This window comes from Scyliorhinus canicula, chromosome 3 (assembly GCF_902713615.1).
Source record: "Scyliorhinus canicula chromosome 3, sScyCan1.1, whole genome shotgun sequence".
NCBI classification, from domain to species: Eukaryota; Metazoa; Chordata; class Chondrichthyes; order Carcharhiniformes; family Scyliorhinidae; genus Scyliorhinus; species Scyliorhinus canicula.
Window position 1 is genome coordinate 156,301,620 of NC_052148.1, and position 24,316 is coordinate 156,325,935.

The following is a 24,316-nucleotide window of genomic DNA, read 5'->3' on the forward strand; positions in this document are numbered from 1 at the left end:
CCGTGTCTGCGTGGGTTTCCCCCAGATGCCCCAGTTTCCTCCCACAGTCCAAGGATGTGCAGGTTAGGTGGATTGGCCATGCTAAATTGCCCCTTACTGTCCAAAAAAAAGTTAGATGGGGTAGAGGCATGGGCTTAAGTAGGGTGCTCATTCCAAGGGATGGTGCAGACCCGATGGGCTGAATGGCCTCCTTCTGCACTGTAAATTCTATGAATCTATGTAAGGAAAGGAGGCTGTGATCTAATTATTCCGACTCATTAAGTGAAAGGGATTTAGCCAATGGATTGACGTATATTTAATCTAACCAGTAAATGAAGCAGCGTCGTTTGAGCTTTACTGACTAACCGGGTCAGCTCTAAATTTAGCGTCAGATCTTTCAGGAAACGCTTCTATACATAAAAGATGGTAGCAGTTTGAAACTCTCTTCCCCAAACGAAAACAGCAGTTAATTTGGATCAAGTAATTTTAAATCTGGATTAACAAAAATCTTATGGGACAAAAATGAGTACATGGAGTTAAGTTACAGCTTAACTACTACCTCATTGAATGATGGAACAAGCCCGCAGGGCTGAACATCGTCCTTTTGTTCCTATGCCTATACTTAAAAACAATGAATTAGCTGTGAAGTGCAATCGGATCATCTGTGGCCAAGAATGTTAATGTGAGTTGGTTCTTTCTTCATGTCCACATTTGATATATATTTGTTGAAAAGCTGAAATGATGCTGCAATCTCTGTTATATTTGCGCATACTTAAATTTTAAATTTAAAAATAAAAATGGGGTATCACATTGAGGGCGAGACCTTCTAGCTGTTTCCACCAGAGGGATCTTCCATCCATGCTGACGGTGCATCCCTGCTGCTGGGTTTCTGGCAGCATGGGGTGGATTCAATGGGAAATCCTATTGACAATGACAGTACCTGAAGATCCTGCCAACGGCAGGCCGCTGAGAAACACACCGTTCAGTGGCCAGAGAATCTCGCCGTTCATTAGCACATGTCCTCTCGATTGTCTTATGAGTTTAAATCCAGCTGAGACTTTTAAAAAATTCATATCTGGGATGTGTGCATCATGAGCAAAGCCATCATTTGTTGCCCATCCATCCTTGCTTTTGAGTAAGAAGTGGTGAACTGCCGCCTTGAACCACTGACATTTATAAGACAAGTTGTCTCTATTGCTTTCTTTTGACTGCCAGATTCATTTATAAAATGAATTTTAGTAGTTTCAGCTGCTCCAGGATGGTATGTTGCCCTTCTCATGCCAGGGTCAAAGATGTCACAGAGCAGCTGCAGGACATTCTTTTGGGAGAAGGTAAACAGCCGGCAGAGGTTGTGGTCCACAATGGGACCAATGACATGGGTAGGAAAAGGGAAGAGACCCTGAAAGCAGATTTTAATGAGTTACGAAGGGAATTATAAAGCAGGACTAAAAATTCAGTAATCTCAGCATTGCTCCCAGTGTCACGAGCTAGTGAACATAAGAATCGGAAGATTGAGCAGTTCAACACGTGGCTGGAGAAATGGAGCCGGGCTTGAGACTTCTGAGGCACTGGGATCTGTTCTGGCATAGGGGAGATCTATACAAGGACTGGTTACACTTTAACAGGACAGTGACTAATGTTCTCCTGGGAGGTTTGCTCATGCTTTTGGGGAGAGTTCAAACTAGATTGACACAGGGATAGGAACCTGAGGGGAACTCTAAACTGGCAGTGGGAAGTACCGAAGTATTAACTGATGAGGATATATCGGAGAACAGCATCAAGGTAAATCGAGTGCTTGGGAGAGTTTGATAAAATTGGAATTGCACTGATCAGTGTAGTATATGGATCACCGTTTAGCGGAAGGGACATAGAGAAACAAATTTGAAAAACATTACTGAGGTGCAAAGATTATAGAGTAGCTATAATGGGGGATTTCAATTATCTAAATATGGACTTTGGTAGGAATAGTTCCAAGGGTCAAGAGGGGCGTGAGTTCCTGGAATGTGTTTAAGCAAATTTTCTGCAGTTGTATGTTTACGGTCCAATGAGAGGGAAAGCACTGTTGGACCTGGTTCTGGGGAAAAGTTGGCTCAAGTAGGTCAAATATTACTGGAAGAGCATTTTAGGAACAGTATCATAAGATTTAGGTTGGCCATGGAAAAGGATGAGGAACACTCCAGAGCAGTCATAATTAATTGGGGGAAAACCAACTTGGATGGGTTGAGAATGTATCTGAGTCGAGTGAGTTGGAATCAAATGTTGGCAGAAAAGACGGTGGCTGAACAATGCCCATCTTCAAAGACAAAGCATTGCAGGCAATGTCATGGTATATTCCCTTGAAGGGGAAAGATGGGACAAATAAATGCAGAGCACCTTGCAAGGCAAGATAGAGGTGAAATGAAAAGGAAGAAATGAGCGTACAACAAATGCCAGGTAGAAAATGCAGTGGTGAATCAGGCTGAATATAAAGGAACCAAAGTGAAGATGAAAAAATTAATAAGAAAGGGAAGGAGAAAGCAGCTAATATTAAAGGGAATCCCAAGGTCTTCTATAAGCATATAAAAGGGGGGGGGGGGGTAAAAGAAAAAATAGAGCCAATTAGGGATTTTTTAAAAAGTGGACTTGCACGTGGAAGCAGGAGATATAGCAGTGGTATTAAACGAGTACTTTACATCTATCTTTACAAAGGAAGAAGATGCTACCCAGGCCGAGGTGAGGGAGGAGGTAAGTGATCCGCCCGAAGAACTTACAATTGAGAAGGAGGCGGTGTTAGAAACCATTACTCAAAGTAGATAAGGTACCAGGACTGGATGAGATGCAACCAAGGGTACTGAGGGAAGTGCAGAAGCACTTGTGATAATTGTTCAGTTTTCCCTGGACACAGGTGACACCAGAGGACTGGAGAATTGTCAATGTTACACCCTTGTTCAAAAAGGGGTGCGAAGGTAAAGCTGGCAACTACAGATCAAGTCAGTTTGACTTTAGTGGTAGGGAAACCTATGGAAATTATAGTTTAGGATAAAATAGGTAGTCCCTTAGACAAGTGCAAGATAATTAAGGAAAGGCAACATGGCTTTGTTGGGAAAATCATGTTTAACTACTAGATGGAGTTTTTTGAGGAGGTAACGGAGAAGGTTGAGGAGGTTAATGCTGTTGATGTGGTGTTTATAGATTGTCAAAAATAATTTGATAGGGTGCGACAATAGATTTGTGTGCAAATTTCTAGCTCATGGAATAAAAGGGAAAGTGGGCGCTTGAGAAATACATTGGCTAAGTGACAGGAAACAATAGTGTAAATGGTTGGAGGGATTTTTGTGGCGAAGATCTGTAGAGAGACCTTCAGTGTGTAAATCCATAAGTCATTGACGATGGCAGGGCATGTTGAGAAAGCAGTTCATAAAAAATCTAGTATCTTGAACTTTGTTAATAGGGCATTAAGTACAAGAGTAAGGGGATCATGTTGAACAAGCCATTTGTTAGGCCTCATCTGGAGTGCTGCATCCAGTTCTGGCCAGCATACATGTACAGTGTGAAGGCATTGAGAGAATACAGAGGAGATTCACAATAATGATTTCCGGGATGAAGAACTGTACCTATGAGGAGAGATTGGGATTGTTTTCCTTGGAGAAAAAAAGGCTGAGAGGGGACTGGGTCGAGGCATTCAAGATGCTGAGAGGTATGGACATAGTAAATAGTGTGAAACTGTTGCCACTTGAATACATCAAGAACTAGAGGACACAAATTTCAAGTGATGAGGAAAGTCTTTTCCATCAAAAGGGTGGTTAAAGTCTTTAAAAAAATATATTTAGAGTACCCAATTCTTTTTTTCCATTTAAGGGGCAATTTAGTGTGGCTAATCCACCTACCCTGCACATATTTGGGTTGTGAGGATGAAATCCACGCAGACATGGGGAGAATGTGCAAACTCCACACAGTAACCCGGGGCCCGGATTGAACCAGTATCCTCAGCACGGCAAGGCAGCAGTGCTAACCACTGTGCCATCGTTCCTCCCAGGATGGTTAGTGTCTGGAATTAATTTCCTGAAAAGGGTGGTGAAGGCAGGTGCAATCGAGGTATTCAAAAGGGAGTTAAATTGCTATCTGCAAATGGAGAATGTTCAAGGTTAAGGCAGGGGAGTGGGATTGGGTAGAATGCTCTTTGAGAGCCCGTACAAACTCCATGGACCAATTGGCATCCTGCACTCTTAAGGTTCTGTGATTTTTATTCATCTACAGGGTGTGGGTGTCGCTGTGGAGGTCAGCATTTATTACCCATCACTAGTTACCCTTCAGAAGGTGATGGTGAGCTGCCTTTTTGAACCACTCCAGTCCCTGAAGTGTAGGTATGCCCACAGTGCTTTTAGAGAGGGACTTCCAGGATTCTGACCCAGCGATTATGAAGAGATGCCGATTATATTTCCAAGTCAGGGCAGTGAATGACTTGGAGGGGAAATGTAAAGTGGTGTTCCCAGGTATCTGCTACTCTTTTCCTTCTAGATGGGCGGTTGGAGGTTTGGAAGGTGATGCTGAAGGAACTTGGTGAGCTCCTGCAATGCATCTTGTACACACGGCTGCCGCTGTTCGTTGGCGGTGGAGGAATTGGATGTTTGTGGAAGGGGGAGAAATCAAGGGGACTGGTGGTGGGGCAGGTTTGGGGGGGGGGGGGGGGGGGAGATCAGGAGGTGAGTTACTAGCTGCAGGATTACTATCCTTTGACCAGCCCTGGTAGCCGCAGTATTTGTATATCCAGTTCCGTTTCTGGTCAATGGTAACCCCCTAGATGTTGATAGTGGGGAATTCAGCGATGGCAATGCCATTTAATGTCAAGGGACAGTGTAGATCCACTCTATTTGGAGATGGCCACTGTCTGGCACTGGTGTGACAAGAATGTCAGTCCAAGCCTGGGTATTGTAGGCTGTTGGATATTGACCTGCTCGTAGTTCAGCTGTACAGGGTACATTTGTCAACCCCAAGCTCCACCAGGCTGCACTCAAATGGAGCACAGATTGAAGAAAATCAATGCACCTAACCTGTTCAAGGGTTGCTCCTCTTTAGCACATAATTGGTTTTTTAAAAAGTTGTCTGTCAATCCTGCTTGGGGTTAAAAATGGCTAGTGTGAGAAATAGAATTGTATATTTACTGTCAGGAAGGTTTTCTGCAGAAGTGTAAGTATATTACTGATAGACCAGTAATGTGTTTATGTAGGAAATAAAACCGCAAGTATTGAAAACATTTAGCAGGTCAGGCAGTATCTGTAGAATGTGAAACAGCTAATGTTTCTGGTTGGTGACTTTTCATCAGAATTGGAAGATTTTCCAGATGAGTCATTTTTAAGCAAGTCCGGAGCCAGAGAAAAATGGGAGAAGTGCAGACAAAACACAAAAATGAATAGTTTGTGATAGGGTGGAGAGCTGGAGTGGTTAAAAGAGAAAAAGAGCTAACGGTGCAAGGCAAAATAGGTGCTAATGAGACAAGTAATGAGGATTGGGTCCAAGAAGATTTGAATGTTTAAAACATGATGGCAAATGGGGAAATTGACAAAATAGAGGAGGTTGCGTCAGTTAATATGGAGGGAGAAAGGCAGATAGACCTCGCGTTCGGACCACTCCATCTACTGTATTCTGATGGGATCAACAGTGTACATGGCTCTGGTGCAACCTCCCTCCATTACCGGTGAATTGTTTCGGAGAGAAAATGTGAGTGGTGGTTAAGACCAAATGTCATTAAACTCTGTGTTAAATTTGGATGACTATAAAGCACCTAGTGGAAAAATTTGTTGTTCCTCAAGCTCGTGTTGGGCTTCAAGGACCGAGAGATCTGACGGGCGATGTGTGGAGAATTAAAGTGCGTGTAACCAGTAGCTTAAGCTTACGTCTGCAGGCTCGACACAGATGTTCAGCAAAGTGTTCACTCAATCTGCTTTTGGTATCCCCAGTATAGAGGAGCCTGCATCATGAGCAGTGAGCACTAAGTTAGAAGAAGCTAGAAATAAATAATCTTTCGCCCAGAAGGTATTTTTAGTTCCCAGGATGTTGGAGAGGGAGGAAAATAATATATGTATTTATATTGTGCTTTTCACAATAAAGGACATCCCAAAGCCCTTTACAACCGTACTTTTGAAGCATAGTAATTTGTTGTATCGTAGGAAACACGGCAGCCAATTTGCGCACAGCGAACGTCTACAAACAGTAACGTGCTAAAGACCAGATGATCAATTTTTAGGATGTTGTTTGAGGGATAAAATTAGTCAGCATAGGGGGATAATTTCTCGACTGTTCCTCGAAGATGACACTTGAATGTGAAGGTTGGTGGGTGGAAGGTAGCCCATCTTGGGAACATAGCAACAGGACTAGGCTATTCAGCCTGTTGAGCCAGTTAAGTCATGCAATACGATCATGGCTGATTGACGCTTCAATGTCTTTACACCCACTATCCCCATAACCTTTTACGTTATTGATTCGGGGAGGGAGGTACAGAAAATAAAATGGACCTGGACAATAGCCCTGCCAACCATGGCAAGGGGAATTCTCAATTGAGGAGAAAGACAGCCATTTCAGAAGCATTGATGTGGAAGATGATAACAACTGAACAGTTGCAATTGAGAAACTGGGAGAATGGAATTGGGAGCCATGCCAGGAAGTATATTCCCAGGGCCGTTGTCTTATTCGAAGAAGAGCAGGGAATTCTCCCTAGAAAATATTGGCCTGGCCAATATTTGTTCCTTAACCAACATCACAAAAATACAGATCACATATGTTTTATTGTGTTGCTGTTTGTGTGAAAATTAGCTGTGTGTTTCAGATATTACAGCTGTAGCTATCATTCAAAAGGTGCTTGGTTAGCTATTAAATTCTTTGGCTACAATATCAAGGAATTTCGAAGGAAGGAAACAGAAATAGCATAGTCTTTCTAAAATTATTTTCTTCCAGCATCCCAATTTTTCTTCATTGCATGATATCTACAATGCCTGTATCTTAAATTGTTTACTTGTAATTTGTTCAATTTCCAAATTTAAACTGTATAATGTTCACTGGGAGGATTCTGTAAATTTAGTCTGTCTGATTTAATTCTTTCTTGCCTCCTTCCTGTCGTGTACTTTTTCAGTTCGAACAGTTTTCTAGAGCTTGCCTGCATTATTTTGTTTTTAGTAAGCGAATCTATTTTTTTAGAAAACATTTTATTGAGGCATTTGTGATTTTATAACAACTATTTCAAATGTAAACATAACTCCGTAAATAACCCCCCCCCCCCCAACCAACAACTATACCCAGCCTACACGGCTTATACGCACAATTCCCCAGTCCTTCCTCCTCCATTCACTGATTGCGCCTAAACTAACTATCCTCCCCCTTATCATATCTGCTAACAGTTTAATTTTCATAGAAGAAGTCGATAAATGGCTGCCACCTCCGCACGAACCCTGACCTCGATCCTCTTTGTACAAACTTAATTTTCTCAAGCCTGAGGAACCCAGCCATGTCACTCACCCAAACCCCCGATTTCAGGGTCTCCGACTGCCTCCACCTCAATAAGATCTTAGTCCGGGATACCTGAGAGGCAAAGGCCAAAACGTCAGCTTCTCTCGTCCCCTGGACTCCCGGGTCTTCTGACACTCCAAAACTCGGCGCCACTCTTGTTTTTAGTATCGTGGACATGACATCTGCAAATTCCCACTAGAATCCCCTGAGCTTCGGAAATGCCCAGAACGTGTGAAAATGATTTGCGGGCCCTCCCGCACACCACCCACAGTTGTCCTCCACCCCTTCAAAAAACCTACTCATCTGCGCCACTGTCATGTGTGCCCGGTGAACCACTTTAAATTGTATCAGGCTGAGCCTGGCACATGATGAGGACGTGTTGACTCTACTCCGAGCATGCTCCCACTCACCTGCCTCTAGTTCCTTACTCAACTCATCTTCCCACTAATGCTTTACCTCCCCTATCTGGGTTGCCTCCCACTCCATAAGATCTTTATAAATTTCTGAGACCTTACCCTCCCCCATTCCCGTTTGCAAAACCACCTTATCCCGTATCCCCTGGGGCGGTAGAAGCGGAAAGGTCAAGACCTGGCTCCATATATATTCCCTCACCTGCAGATAAAAAAACCCATTCCCACCTGACAGTTCAAACTCCTCCTCCAAACATGGATAGCTCCCATCAACAAACAGGTCCCCCAGCCGCTCAATCCCTGCCCTCTGCCACCTCCGAAACCCTCCATCCAGCCTCCCCGGCAAAAACCAGTGGCTCCCACAAATTGGAGCCCACACCAATGCTCCCTCCACCCCCATATGCTTCCGCCACTGCCCCGATACCCTCAGCTGCCACCACCACCGGGCTTGTGGAGTACCGGGCCAGCGAGAACTGCAGAGGTGCCGTTACCAGTGCCCCTAAACTTGTGCCCCTACATGATGCTGCCTCCACCGCTCCCATACCAACCCCTCCTCCACTACCCACTTCGTAATCATAGCTATATTTGCCACCCAATAAATTTGGTCGGGCCAACCCCTCCCCTCCCGCTCCAACAGCACTTCCCTTACTCGCAGGGTTTTTCCCGCCCATACGAACGTAGAGATCACTGCATTGACCCCCTTAAAACAAAAAAGAAAAAAAAAAGGTTTTTGGGATAAAAATAGGCAGACACTAGAAAATAAACAAAAATCTCGGGAGAACCGTCATCTTTACGATCTGTACCCTCCCCGCCAGTGACAACGGGAGCGTATCCCACCGCCGAAAGTCCTCCTTCATCTGCAGTAAGTGAATCTAAACAAATCGTTTTGTAGGCGTTGCAAAGGAAAATAGCCAAACACATTTTTGTTTCTATTATTAGTCTTTGTGAGCACACTTCATCCAGAGTGAGAACTCTGGCTGCAGAATCCTTTCTAAACAACTGTCAGATCCCCAGCAAATTGCCCGACTTGATTACAAATTATGTATCTGTCATTCTTAGATTGTGCTGCTTACTAAAGGCATCATAGTGTTTACTTGGATAGCCACGAGAGTTCCTGATAACCGTGACATTGCCTTTTAAGAAGTTACACTTGTTGCAGCAAGGCCAACCCAGCTCAGTTGACTTGACTGATGGTCCATTAAACATTTTCTATTGTCCCATTTTAAAATGCAACGGTCTTCAAAGCGAAAGAAAGCAATCATTTCTGTTTAAATTACTTTCCCATCTCTGAAGGAGGGGGAACGCACATGCTGTCAAATTTCTTACCTAACAAAACCTATAGGGGGTCTCCTTCCTTTTAAAAGCCATGCCAGTGAGGTCTGTGACGGAATGGGACATGCACTCCAAACCAAACCAAATCTATCCCTCTACATCCTACTACAGGCAGTCCTTGGACTTGGGACACAATTGGTTCCTCGAAACTGCGTTGTAAGTCGAGACGTTAACATAGAACATACAGTGCAGAAGGATTCCATTCGGTCCATCGAGTCTGCATAAGCCCTCACTTCCACCCTATCCCCGTAACCCAATAACCCCATCTAACCTTTTTTTGGTCACTAAGGGTAATTTATCATGGCCAATCCACCTAACCTGCACATCTTTGGACTGTGGGAGGAAACCGGAGCACCCGGAGGAAATCCACGCAGACGAGGGGAGAACGTGCAGACACCGCACAGACAATGACCCAGTCGGGAATCGAACTTGGGACCCTGGCGTGTGAAGCCACAGTGCTAATCACTTGTGCTAGCATGCTGCCCTATCAGCAGAGCAAGGCAGCATTTTTACCAGTAAATTATGACCTAATTTCCTGCAGGTTTCAGAGGTTCGCCCCAATTCATTCAGACCTCTGCCGACGGACCACAGCAACCATTCTCTGTAGCTGGCCGAGAAAAAGGCTTCATACTGCAGGTGCAAAAGATACCATTGTAATCAATGGGAGACCAGCCAGCAGGGCAAGGCAGTATTTTCGCCAGCATATTGCGGCCTCATTTGTTTTCCAAAACAATTTTCTGGTTTATGATTCTGGCGGCGCACTGCCAGCGGGCTGTAGCAACCTTCCACCCCAGAGCTGTGGCTTGGTGAATGAAAGGTAGGAGGCCTGGTGTTTTGGTAGGAGGTTTCGCAACTTCCCCGGGTTCGTTCAAAACAAATTTATGAATCATATTTATAAAAATATAAAAGATGGGCTGGCGTGGTGTCGTAAAGTTGAAATCGAATTGTAAATACGAAATGAGTTTAAATTTTTTAACGGCCCAAGTACCATTCGTCCTAACTTTAATGTTGTAACGTTGAGGAGTGCCTGTAGTGTTTTTTTTTGTTCCCTGGGACCACAGAGCGCAAGGGCTAGTTTAAGGTTTTGGATCTGATTAAATCTTCGGGGGACATTTTCTCTTTGTAGAGAATATTTGGAACATCTCAGAAGAGGAGGCGATGCATGTGCAACAATATTTTAGTTTTGATATTCTTTCATGTGAACACAAGAAACAAATTCAAACAAAATCAACTTTCACAGTTGATTTAATGTCAAAAGAGCTAGAACTATTTTGATTACCTGTAGTGTAACTTAACTTGCATTGTAACCTCTAAAACAATTCTCTAAACCTAAACACCTTTCCCTGTGATTGTGGTTAGCACTGCTGCCTCACAGCTCCAGTGACCCGGGTTGAATTACGGCCTCGGGTGACAGCCTGTGTAGAGTTTGCACTTTCTCCCTGTGTCTGCGTAGGTTTCCTCCGGGTGCTCCGGTTTCCTCCCACTGTCCAAAGATGTGCAAGTTAGATGGATTGGCCATGTTAAATTGCCCCTTCGTGTCCAAGAAAGGTTATCTGGGGTTACGGGGATAGGGTGGAGTCATGGGCTTAAGTAGGGTGCTCATTTCAAGGACCGGTGCAGACTCGATGGGCCGAATGGGCGCCTTCTGCACTGTAAATTCTATGATTTTAAAAAGTAGACTTTGATTAAAAACGCATCTGTTGATTGAAATATATATATGATCAGCTCATAAAAGCTGCATTGAAATGCTGTTAATGACAAACTCAATGTTTTGATGTATAAATTAGACAAGGAAGCATTGTATCTCAGTATGTATATTAATAGTTTGTAGAGATTGGGAGCTATTAGCCTACATTGCAACTAAAAAATAACTTTTTGAACATTGAGTTTTACCTTCAGAATGCAGTCCAAAGGGGAATGCTATTATTAAACTAAATGTTATTCACAAAAATGATCTATATTCGACTAGTGAACAAACAGTATCTAATGTTTGTACAATCAGTAAAAAATATTTTAAATTACATAATTAATGCATAATATGAACACAACTAAAATTTAGCTTTAAGTAGCAATGAATATTCATTGTAGAGGAGGACCTCTATCAAATTTCCTTGAATTGAAAGCGTGCAAGTTTCTGTTAACGCTTGTCATGTACTGTCCTGCAGCATTTACATATTTATGTAACTTATTTCATATTTAACTTCAATTGACACTTCTGGCACTTCAAGGTAATTTTAGAGAAACAATGAAAATTGTTTTTTGATCATTTGTTAACACAGGAGCAATTGTAAGTTTTGATATGCATTACTACAAATGCAGAACGAATGATGTTCTTTATCGAATGTTTGCTTTTGATTTCATATTTTGTTATATAGGTTGACTACTAAAGGACAGGTGGCCAAAAACAAAATTGACATTGTTATCTGTTTAGCTTGGATATGCTTAAAATTATTAGCAATAATGTGTCACATTTGGATTGTCACTGTGAATTGTTACTGTGCGGTATTAATGTGGCCTGTGCTTTATGTTTTGTGCAATGTTTTGGAAAATGTTCTTAGCATGTTGTGGTTGCAGTACCCTGCCTGGAAAAAAAAGAGGGTTGACTCTTTTATTACTTGTTTAGCGGTAACGTCACGTTTCTACTAACACATTGCTTTAGGACTTAGAATGCCATTATAATACAGTAAATTGAAAAGAACAATAATTGAAGCTCTAAAACTGTGAAAGTTGTTCCTTTTATTTTGCAAGCAACTATCACGGGATAACAACTGCAAGAAACATTAACACAAATATTGAACTGTAACATAAAGCTCTTGCCAAGGCCGCTTTAGAAATGAAATCAAACATTTACACTGCCCTACCAGAACTGTAACCTTTTTCAGCTTTAAGCAATAACAGCCAGAACTCAAAGACTTAAACAATGAGAGAAGCAGTGATGTTACCCAAGCAACCCTGTAATAAAGGAGTGGACCCTTCCCTTCCATAGCTGTGTGCCAGTCTCTTGCGTCAGCTTACCATCGTTTCATTCCATCCATCCTAGGAGACTGCAGATAAACACTGAGGAGCATGTGAAACGAAGTGCTGAATTTGCAGATGGTTTGCTTTCAAAGGCCTTGAAAGACATTCAGTCAGGGGCATTGGACATGAACAAAGCAGCCATACTTTATGGAATACCTCACCAGACTTTACTTTTCCATTTGGAAGCCTTATCAGGAGGAGCAGCACCATTGAAAAGTAAAACCAGCGATACCAGAGAAGGTTGTTTCTCGAAGACCTTTGGGGAACCTAATGCTCTTCTGCAAAAAGTTGCATTGTGGGCTAGAGCTCAGGCAGAACATAGTCCCGATCAATGCAGCGAGCATCGAAAACTCAGTCATGTTGAAACCTCAGAGTTGAAATTCCCCACTGCTTCCAGTTACCTCCATCAGTTAACCCTGCAAAGAATGGTTACGCAGCTAAAAGAAAAAGATGACAGTCTTCATAATGAAAGTGTCAGTCGTTCTGTTGTACAGTTAAAAATCCCTCAGGTACGAGCAAGCTCTGTGCCCAAGTCCCAGCCTGACAGCTGTGGTCTCTTCGATGTTATGTACCAGGTATCAAAAACGTCCTCGTTGCTGGAAGGATCAGCTCTTCAAAAACTCAAAACTATCCTGCCCAAGCAGAGTAAAATTGAATGTTCCTTACCTTTGACTCATTCTAGTGTTGATTCCTACCTACTGCATGGAGACCTTCCTCCACTATGTCTTAATGTAAAGAATGGCACGATTGATGTGACATCTGAAAATGATAGTCAGGATCATATTAGTCTGAAAGACAGTAAACAGCCAAGAAAAAAGCGTGGTCGCTATCGGCAATATGATCATGACATCTTGGAAGAAGCTATTACAATGGTAATGAGTGGGAAAATGAGTGTCTCTAAAGCACAAGGAATTTATGGAGTACCTCACAGCACTTTAGAATACAAAGTAAAAGAAAGATCTGGGACACTGAAGACGCCTCCGAAGAAGAAGCTCAGATTAACGGACACTGGGTTGTTCAGTATGACAAATTCAGGGACAAACAGCTCCAAAAGTAGCAACAAGTCTACATAAATCCTCTTTAAAAAGGGATGCGACTCAGATGGACTTCACTATACAGTAAATGCTAAATCAACTAGTATTGTAAAACCACCCTTTGGCCTTCAGGCAAAGCATAGTTTCAAGCAGGGATCTGACTGTGCGTAAAAAGGAATATACTTAGTACAGTCATGTGTGCTAGTCCTCATCTTAATTCTCTTGTAGAATAAAACTAATTGTAATTTTAAAAAGTTAATGTCTAGTCAGGAAAATGCCACATTATAGGTATTTTCAATGATTCAGTTGTAAGACAAATAATAGTCTCACACAGCATTATTTTATAGGATTGGCTCACTGAGCCCAAGTCAGGAATAGAAATGAACTGACCAGTCTTACTACCTAAAGTAGGTAAGGAAATTCCATTCTTAAGTAAAAATCAACCTGCCAACTCATTAGAAGTACAATGAATTAATTCATAAATTTTGAGATAAACTTGTAAACACTTTTTAATCAAAACTTTCAGAGCGCACATTGTGTTCCATGTACTATGTTCAAGTCCCGGCTATTTTTTATAAGTTACACAATTCGGAAATACATGTCAAATTGTGGAGACCTTCATTTCACAAGTTTTAAAATGCAAATTTTAGGGAGTGCAAACTGGATTAACTGGTTAAAGCGTTAAAGTGTTTTAGGAGTTGTTTAATTTTGCACCGTAATCTATCCTGTTGGCAAGCTATTTATTTTATGAATCTCATTTTCTCCATCCCTGTATCTCCCCATTCTACTTAACAGTGTGTACTACTTTGGCAAATAGGCTGCTCTGGAGTCACATGCTTTGCACTGGCTGACTTCACAACAGCCATGAAGACTGTCATTTTCAGCCAACGTGCCCCCCCCCCCCCCCGGATTTAAGAGTGCCCACAATAGGCAAATATTTTGTTCAAAAGTTTTAATTTCCGTACCTGTGATTATTTATGAATGGAAATGTTTTAAAAATCACACGTCTCAAGTTTGGGATTTGAGAAGGGAGCAAATTCCTAAATAGATGCTCCAATATCTGGAATCTGAAAATGCAAATATGAATAATTATAATGAGAAATAGATAAGCTGTTGGTGCGAAAGGAATGACTAACAAATTAGAGCACTGTATAGAGCATGATGCATAAGATGCACTGAAGAAGCTTGAGAATAGTATGTTTTGTTGCTCTTGTTAGTCTGTTAATTAAAAAAAAATTAGGTATAGTATGTTGTAACAAGTTTGCAATTTCTCACACTCCCAGGACAGAATTTTGCTAACTGTAAACTTACCTGCTGCTAAGTGTTCTTGTCAGGGACTTGAAAATTCAAGTTTCACAAAGATATTCCAACTAGTTCAGTTTTTGTATCCATATAAGTTATAATTTTGAGTACCAAATTCAGCAGTTGCTTCTCTTCTAGCAACCATTTCCGTTTTTGTGTCCATATACATGATCATTCTGAGCATCAAATTCAGCAGTTATTTTCCTTTAGTTTTACAAAGGCAATCCATTTGTTTCACTTTTTGTGTTCATAAACATTACCATTTTGAGTACCAAATTCAGCAGTTGCATTTTGACTTGGATTTAACAGAAAGAAGCTTTTCAATTCAGGGTCTCAATATGGTTAGATAAGAAAGAAAAGCTTTGAACTGTTTTAGGCTTCACTTGTGTTGCTAATGATCCAATTTTCTAATTTTATGACTTGGAATAGGGTAAATTTAAAAAAAACTTGTGTGAATTTGTGTTCAAGGCCTTGCCTTTGTAGTTCATACTGAAAATGTTAAAATTTTGTTCTGAATTTTAAGGATCAGATAAAGTTACCGTTTCACTTTAAAGTGTCATATAATATGGAAAATGATTGGGCTTGCTCTGTCAACCAATAAGTTTGGCAGTACAGATGTGGCAGCATTTTGCTAACCTGACATAAAAAGTGGCATGTTTCAATTTAGTAATTTTTAGAATTTGTCCACAATTTAAGCAAAAGTAAATAAAATGCTGAGCAAGCCCTAAAGACAAGGTTCCAACTTAGTACTGGGGATGTCACGATATTATGGTCATCATTCTCTCATTTCTTTCCACCTCTCTGCATTTTTACATTATAAGATCAATAGTAATCTGAAGTGTGCAACATAAATTTCATCCTTTCGTAGTCAAACAGTACGTAGTCAAACATTGCAATGGAAATTCAATTTTTTAAATCTTTAAAACGCAAAATTAAACAAACTGAGAAAACACTATATATTTTTATATATAGTGAGTAAATCAGTTTTGGATTGAATGGAAGAAATGCACCATTTGAAAATACAGAAACATTTAAGAAGATCACTGGCATCAATTGAAATAAGTTCTCAATTGGAAATAATTTAGTTTTTAATTTTATTTTTGTAGGAGCTTCTTAGTTTTTTTGTAAAGTGTATAAAACACCAGTTTTATTTTTAGTGGTAGGAAAGCAGATTTCTGAAACCTAACTTATTGAACTACTGTGCCACTATTCATTTGAAATTAGATTTTTTTCCCTCCATAATCTTATGTTAATATCGTGACAACTGTGATGACTTTAGTACTCGAATGTTTCTGGAAAAATTTTGTATTACGAAACAGTGCCTCTGTTTTTAGAATTACTGCTCAGTAATGTTTAAACCATTTTCTGGTAGATAATGGGAAAATTTTATATTGTATATTATGTTTAGTAAAACTGATTTTTAGTTTACAGTAAGTACAGATTATCACTTCTGTTTATTTTCAAATTGCAGTACAGTATTTCCATTATCACAGTAATATAGCTAAACTCTGTGGCTGCCTTGATTTTAAAAATTGGTTAATGTAAAACTGATTTTAGATTAGTTATATTTATGCATAAATCAATTGCACTATATTCATGAATTATTTATTACAATATTTTCTAATGAAAACAATGTTATCTGGACAATGTGTCTTGTGGTGTTAAACATTTACTGTGATTCTGTTTTCCTATGATGTGTTGTTTAATAATCCTCGATCTGTACAGATTTCAGCTGTTTTAATTATTGTGTTTATAGGTTGTAATTTGTAGTAAAGCACTTTGATGCTTTTGCACATAAAATTGAAAACTAGTAAAATGTGATCAAGTTGTCTTTTTTATGTATAGTAGACAGTAAAGTTGTATGTCCTTCATATTTATTCTGCATTCTGGTAGAAAAAAACAGTAGTTGAAACTATTTTACACACTCAAAAGTTTTCTATTGCTTCTATCCTCCAGTTAATGCTAACTAAAATACCTCTGCAGGCATCATTGCTATTGGTGTATTGACAGCATGCACACATTTGCTAGGTAGTGATCTGTGCATTTCAATCATCCTTAAAGTGTTTTAATTACCACAAGTTTTTTGTTTTGGAGATCAGGGCTAGAATCTCCAAAGGGCTCTCCTGACCTGCTACAGAAGCTTTGGCAGAACCCCAGGAGAAATGGCATAAACAAGTTGGCAAACCATTTGAGTCAGTAAGACATTAGAAATTATCACAACAGAAATTGGGACATTATTGTTTTCTGAGTAATTTGATATAATATCAGCACAAGGCTGATATTTAAGGGCCTCACGGTAGCATGGTGGTTAGCATCAATGCTTCACAGCTCCAGGGTCCCAGGTTCGATTCCCGGCTGGATCACTGTCTGTGTGGAGTCTGCACGTCCTCCCCGTGTGTGCGTGGGTTTCCTCCGGGTGCTCCGGTTTCCTCCCACAGTCCAAAGATCTGCGGGTTAGGTGGATTGGCCATGCTAAATTGCCCGTAGTGTAAGGTTAATGGGGGGATTGTTGGGTTACGGGTATACGGGTTACGTGGGTTTAAGTAGGGTGATCATTGCTCGGCACAACATCGAGGGCCGAAGGGCCTGTTCTGTGCTGTACTGTTCTATGTCTAAGGCACATTATCTGTAAGATTAACTGAAATTGCACAGTTGTCTATCGGGACCAGAAAAAAATCTGTGGATGTTCAGCTTTAACATCCCAGCTAAATTTTATATCACTAAACAGTAGCAAATATTATGGTTAATTTAGATTTTTATCATAGGTGAAGACCAAAAATGGCGGTATTTTAAAGTTTTATCTTTGTCCATCTTAAGACTTGTCATGGGTGACGTGTTAAAATTATTTTTTGAAATGTAATCCGTGGAAATGGATCAAAGTTTTTCTTTGACTCCATAATTTCTTCTCTATTTTATAATATTCCACTGAAATTTCAGAGACTTTTTTAGTTTGAAGATGCATGCTGCTTCCATTGGCATATTATGTATATTGGTGCATTATGTTGGCCGTGGCTAGGTTGGTAATATTCTTGCCCCTGCATCAGAAGTTGTGCATTCAAGTCCCATTACAAGACTAGGACTAAAATAAAGACTTGCAGTCCATCAAAGTGCTGAAGGAGTGCTATCTTTCAGATGAGGTGTTAAACTGAGGCTTGTGGACCTGAAAGCCGGATGACTCTATTTCAAAGGGAGCAGGGGAATTCTCCCCTTGCCCTGGAATTTGCTATGACTTGTGCACAAGTGTATGCACATATCAATTGAAGGTACTGATCTCAACACTAGTTTAGTGGAACTAAGTAGAGAGAAGGTAGAAGAGGAATGAATAGGCTTTGAACCTGCACTCTCCTGGATGGAGGGTTGGCTAATTAACAATAAGCAGAGTGGGATAAATAGATTATTTTAAAGTTGGTGAGTTGTAACTGATCGGCTGCCACAGGGATTAGAACTGGGTCTGCTAATATTCATAATATGTATTTCATGACTTGGATGAAGGGGCCAAGTGTACTGTAGAAATGTGCTGCTGATCCAAAGAAAGGAAAGAAAATTATGCTGCAGCTTTACAAAACCCTGGTTAGACCATGCTTGGAGTTCTGTGAGCAGATCTGGGCACTACACCTTAGGGAGGATATTTTGGCCTTGGAGGGTGTGCAATGTAGGTTTACAATAATGGCACCTGGACTTTAGGGATTAAGTTATGAGGAGAGATGATCAAATTAGGCCTGTTTTTTCTAGAATTTAGACGGTTAAGGGATGATCTGATCAAAGCCTTCAAGATATTAACAGGAAAAGACAGGGTAGATGAACTGTTACCACTGGTTGGACATTCTAGAACTAGGGGGCATAGTCTAAACCCTAGGGCCAGACCATTCAGAAAATATATCAAGAAGCACTGCTACTGACAAAAGGGTGATTTCCACAAATCGTAATTGAAGCTAGATTTGTTAATTTTAAATCTGAGGTAATTACATTTTTCTTAAGGAAAGGGATATGGGCCAAAGGCATGTATATGGAGATCAGCCACAGTTCAACCATAATCTCATGGGTGACATGGCAGCACAGTGGATAGCACTATTGCCTCACAGCACCAGGGTCCCAGGTTTGAGTCCCGCTTGAGTCATTGTCTCTGCGCGGTCTGCACGTTCTCTCCGTGTCTGTGTGGGTTTCCTCTGGGTGCTCCGGTTTCCTCCCACAAATCCCAAAAGACGTGCTTGTTAGGTGAATTGGACGTTCTGAATTCTCCCTCTGTGTGCTCAAACAGGCGCCGGAGTGTGGCGCCTAGGGGATTTTCACAGTAACTTCATTGCAGTGTTAATGTAAGTCTACTTGTGACAATAAATATTATTATTGAATGGCTGAGCAGGCCTGAGGGCTGAGTCGCCTACTCCAGTTCCTATCTACTGTTTTGGACTCTTGCTTAAGGACAAATATACTTGTATTGTAAGCAGTTCAGATTCACTCCACAGATTCCTGTTATGAAGAAAGATTGTGATGGTTGGGCCTCTTCTCATTGGAATTAAGAAGAATGAGAGGTGATCTAATTGAAATGTATGTAATTCTGAAGGAACTTAACTGAGTGCATGCAGAGAGGATGTTTTCCTTCATGGACAAATTTAGAACTAGTGGCCAAGAGTTTAAAAATAAAATCAACCATTTTATGACAGATGAAGAATTGTTTTCCTTTGAAAGTAATTAGTCTTCTGAATTCTCTTCCAGGAGAGCAGTGGAGGCTGTGTCATTGAATATATTCAAGACTGGCTTAAGACAGAATTTTGATCTGCAAGAGAATTGAAGGTTATGGAAGATGGGCAGTAAAGAGAATTCAAGAACTTGAATAGATCAGCCATGATCTGGGCAGCATGGTAGCACAGTGGCGAGCAATGCTGTCTCGCAGTACCTTCGGATTCGAGTTTAGCCTTAGGTGACTGTGTGGAGTTTGCATATTCTACCTGTGTCTGTATGGGTTTCTTCCACTTTCCTCCCACATCCAAAGATGTACAGTTTGGGTGGGTTTACGGGGATAGGGTTGGGGGGTGGGCCTAGGTAGGGCCCTCTTTCAGAGGGTCGGTGCAGACTCGATGGGCCGAATTGCTTGCTTCTGCTCTGTAGGAATTCTATAGTTCTATCTCTGTCTTGTAAGCTCCAATTGTCCTCCGAAAGAGGAGGTGCTTAAAAAGATTGCAACGTTCAAGACAAGGAAGTCACTTGGTCTAGATGGGATCCAACTGCTGAGTTAAGTAAGGATGAAAATAGTGGAGGCGCTGGCAAGAATCTTCCAATCCAGCTTTGATATGGGATTGATGCCCGAGAATTGGCGATTGCAAATATTGCACTACCATTCAAAAAAGGAGGGACATAAATCCAGCAATTGTAAGCCAAACAGCCTAATATCAATGGTGGTGAACTTAATCTGGAAAAAAGTTAATTGACATTTGGAATAATTAGTTAATTGATGAAAGCCAGCATGAATTTGATACCTGTGGAGATGGTGGCATAATGGTAATGTACTGAATTAGTAATCCAGAGACCCAGGCTAATACTCTGAGGACACGGGTTCAAATTCCACCATGACAGCTGCTGGAATTTAAATTCAATGAATTATTAAGTACAATTAATTTTAATGTGGGCCACAAAACTATAATTGGTTGTAGGAAAAATCCATCTGGTTCACTAATGTCTTTTGAGGGAAGGAAATCTGCCATCTTTGCCTGGCCTACATGTGACTCCCAGATCCCAACAATGTGGTTGACTCTTAACTGCACTCTGAAACGACCTATCAAGCTACTCGTAGCAATTGGAAATGGGGAAACAGATGTCAGCCTTAAGAGAAGCACCCAAATCCAATTAATTAAAAAGAAAGCAAATTACATTTGGCTAAACTGATCTGATTCTACGTGTGGGTTGACATGTATATGGAATTTCAAAAGTCATTTATTAAAGAACTACATGGTAGACATCTTTAAAGTCTGTGGGATTAAAGGGACAGTGACTGCATGGATACAGAATTGTCTAAGGGACAGAAAGAAGAGAGTATAATGAACAGTTGTTTTTCTGACTGGAGAAAAGTATGTAAAAATGTCTGTATTGGGATCATTGCTCTTTTTTCCAATTACATATTAAAAACCTGCATTTCGGTACATGGTGATTGTTCTGAACTTAAGACACAAGGAGGATATAGACTGGTGAAATTGGCAAATACATGCTGGCTACAATTTAATGCCAGGAAGTGTGAAGTGATACATTTAGGTAGGAAAAATTAGATGCAATGCAAACTAAATGGTATAATTTTCAAGGGGGCATAAAAGGAAACCCGGAGGCTATGTATACAAACCTTTAAAGGTGCCAAAATAAGTTGAGGAAGCTGGGACGAAAAGACGTATGTTCACCATTGCGTTAAAATTAAGTTGTATAGAATACACAAACAAGAAATGATAAATTAAAAAAAAAAAACACTGGTTAGGCCCCAACTGGATCTATAGAATCCCTACAGTGTAGAAGGAAACCATTAAACCCATCGAGTCTGCACCGACCCTTCGAAAGAGTATTGTACCTAGGCCTACTCGCTCGCCCTATCCACGTAACCCTACGCATTAGTCATGGCCAATCCACCTAACCTGCACATCTTTGGACTGTGAGAGGAAACAGGAGCACCCGGAGGAAACCCACGCAGGCACAGTCTGAACGTGCAAACTCCACACAGTCACCCAAGGTTAGAATGGAGCCCAGGTCCCTGGTGCTGTGAGGCAGCAGTGCTAACAACTGTGCCGCCCTGAAGTATTATGTGTGGGCACCATACTTTAGGAAAATTACTGTGACCATACAGGTACAATGTTTCAACACATAAATCACTGGTCAGAGTCGATGCCGGATTTCAAATCTTATGGTTTTCAGGTATGGTAGTTGGGTTGGATCATATGGTGTCACTTGGAGGGTGGAAAAAGAAAGGTGTGTGAAGCCGATAACTAGTTGGCTGACGTGTGCGAATGCAGCACCTAGTCGAACAAGCCGCCAAGTTTTGCTTATCTGGTAAAATTGATGCGAGGCAGCTTTTTCAAAACAAAAAGTTAATTTTTCAGATAGCTGGATATGAGACACTGCCTGTAACAGGCAGAAGGGACTTGAGACTAGGGTTTTCATAGTATAGAAGGTCAGTAGGAGATTTGTTAGTGATGTTCAAAATCATGAATGGTTTTGACAGAGTTAATAAGGAGAAACCTTTTCAGTGGCTGAAAAGTTGGCAACCAGAGGAACAGATTAAGGTAAACGACAATAGATCCACAGTTGGCATGAAAATAACTAAGAATAGTGATGTAGCCTGTAACGCTCTGCCTGAATATTTTGTAGAAATAGATTCAGTAATTTTCAGAAGAGAATTTGATAATTATTTGAAAAGGAAAATATAACAGGCAAGAAGGAAAGTAGCTAATTAGATATCTCTAAGAGCTGGCAGGGCCATGTTGGGCTAAATGACCTGTGCTGCATCATTCTATGTTCTAGTTAAATAAGTAGGTTTTATAAATGTGTATAAATCAGGCATGTGTGGATTTTCTTTTACGTTGGTGCCTGATTTTTGAGGATTTGTTAAGACTTTATCCTTTTTTCTAAATATAACCAAATTGCTTAATTTCTAAGCTATGAAGAATTACTCCAATATAGTGCACTGCGACAGCTTTCTGAAGTATTTATGCAAACAACTGACAGTATAGAGACAGATCTTTTGGTCAAGAAAACTTTAGCGTGAGGTTGAGTAGTAAAACGAACAACATTTTGGCGTTCACCTCTGTTCCTGACATTCTTCTCTTCTCCTTATTCTCTTTCTTACTCCTTCCCCAAAACCACTCCCCCATCCCTCAAACCCTGCACTGTTTCATTGCTTTCAGCAGCGTGGTGGCAAGGGAATTGCTGAGAAGATGCATCCCTGATTAGGAGACAGCCACTATGCGGTAAGATTTAAAGATAGATATGCTTTTGGAAACAATTTCATATTGATTTGGAGCAGGAGAAATTTTTGCATGCATACAAAAAGTTAAATTCATTCTGGAATGTTATTCTAATCGAGTAAGGCAGTTGGCATTTTATTACAGTAGCTCTGGCATGTATATTCAGATTAAAATATTGTCCATTCCATCTTGCAATTTCTTTGTGCTAGTAAAAATGAGTATTTTACTAGTTTAGTGAAAGGAGTTCTTCTATAAATAAGAATGAAAAATTTAAGAAAATATTGGAAACACCGAGTAAGCGATGTTAGTAAAGAGAAGGCAGCTTCATGTTTTAAATGTAAACATTTTGTCATTATGGGACCTGGAAGAATGACTGCCTTAGTAGGAGTGAACTAAACAAACACTAGGAGTAAGGGGTGGGGATTCTAATGGAGAAGTTGAGGTGCTTAGAAGTTGTAAAACGATGATAACTAGATGATCTGTAGACCTCATTTCAGTGCAATAGAAACTGGGAGATGGCTATGGTTTTGAAAGTTAATGTTCACAGGATGGGTTACAAGAGGAAACTTCACTAACGCATAATCAGAACAATGCAATAAGCCAAAGACTGCGATATCAAGGAACAGAAGAAGAAATTTAGGTCACAATTCAAATCCCATCTGCAGACAAAATGAAGACCAAATTGCATCTGGTCGTCTCAATGAATATGAACAATAAATGTAATGTACTAGATTGGAGAAGCTAAATGTAAGTTACTGATTCGCATGGAAGAAGGGTTTACTGCCTAGCATGGCTGTCTAGCGTAGCTTTGTATGAGGTGAATGGTAGCTAATGCTACATGGGAAAAGTTTCAGTGAAAGGATGCTGCAAGTAAGAATGAATGTGATTATCCCAAAGTGAATGACCCTCCAAAACAGAGGGGGAGAGAAGGATGTGCAAAAGGTGATGGGATCATATGACAGAAAATTGCCTGTCATTGCAGAAGCCAGTGGGATGAAAAATGAGCTCAAAAAGCAGCCTGTTGCTAAAGTAAGAAAACAAAAGAGATGGGGGCGAATGGAAATGGTGCATTCAAGGCCCATGCTCACCAGAAACCTCACTAAGAAATCGGGACATTTCTGTTGCAGAAATTGAAGAGATCCGAACCGATCTGGCAAAAATAAAAACAAGGAGGGGGGGGTTTATAAACAAGGGAGTGGAAAGAAAGCAAGTCTTTATGCAAAGCAGAATGGGAAGAAGTGTGAAGCATAATCCAGGTGACTATAGATTTTTAATGGGCATCTGCAGAAAACTTATTGACAGATGGAGAGAATGGAAGGGGGAAATTGGTAATGAGCTTGATAAAGGTGAAGGATAGAAGTAAAAACACTGCAGATGCTGGAAACCTGAAACCTTTGTCTGAAGATTTTGTCTTGTGCCTATGACATCTTTGTTGAATCTATCCTGAACACCCACCCATCCCTGGTCTATTTTGCTCCAACCCCTCCTAAACCATACAAAATCCATCACATTTTTTCCTCTTACTCTGAAGAAGTCATGCGGACTCAAAATGTTAACTCTGTTTCTCTTTCCACAGATGCTGCCAGACCTACTGAGTTTTTCAGCATTTTTGGTTTTATTTCATATTTCCAGCATCCACAGTACTTTGCTTTTATTATTATAATGGTGCAGGATGTTTGAAAATTGGAAGTGAAAGCTATTAAATTGTGTAGATAGAAATTACACCAACACCATGATCCATGCACTGGGGAGAGCGCAATCAGGGTGGAGGCCTAAGTTGAATTTGGAATAATGTGTTGATGGCCTGATTAGCAATGAAGCGTTG

At 40.7% G+C, this 24,316-nt stretch overlaps 1 protein-coding gene across 17 annotated transcripts in view; it reads left to right on the forward strand.

The window, feature by feature from the left end:
- lcorl (ligand dependent nuclear receptor corepressor-like) overlaps positions 1-24,316 on the forward strand; it is a 190,220-nt gene that overhangs the window by 102,262 nt on the left and 63,642 nt on the right. For 5 of the 17 annotated variants that reach the window (XM_038791520.1, XM_038791519.1, XM_038791517.1 and 2 more), the window contains one exon: positions 12,241-16,375. The exons of 2 other annotated variants lie outside the window; for them this stretch is intronic. In XM_038791520.1, the coding sequence (XP_038647448.1) occupies positions 12,241-13,291 (1,051 nt within the window). In that variant the 3' untranslated portion in view covers positions 13,292-16,375. Of the gene's footprint in view, positions 1-2,667; positions 2,704-12,240; positions 16,376-19,267; positions 19,492-22,431; positions 22,495-24,316 lie in introns of those variants that run through there. 10 more of the 17 variants (XR_005460011.1, XM_038791531.1, XM_038791529.1 and 7 more) reach the window with 10 other exon arrangements.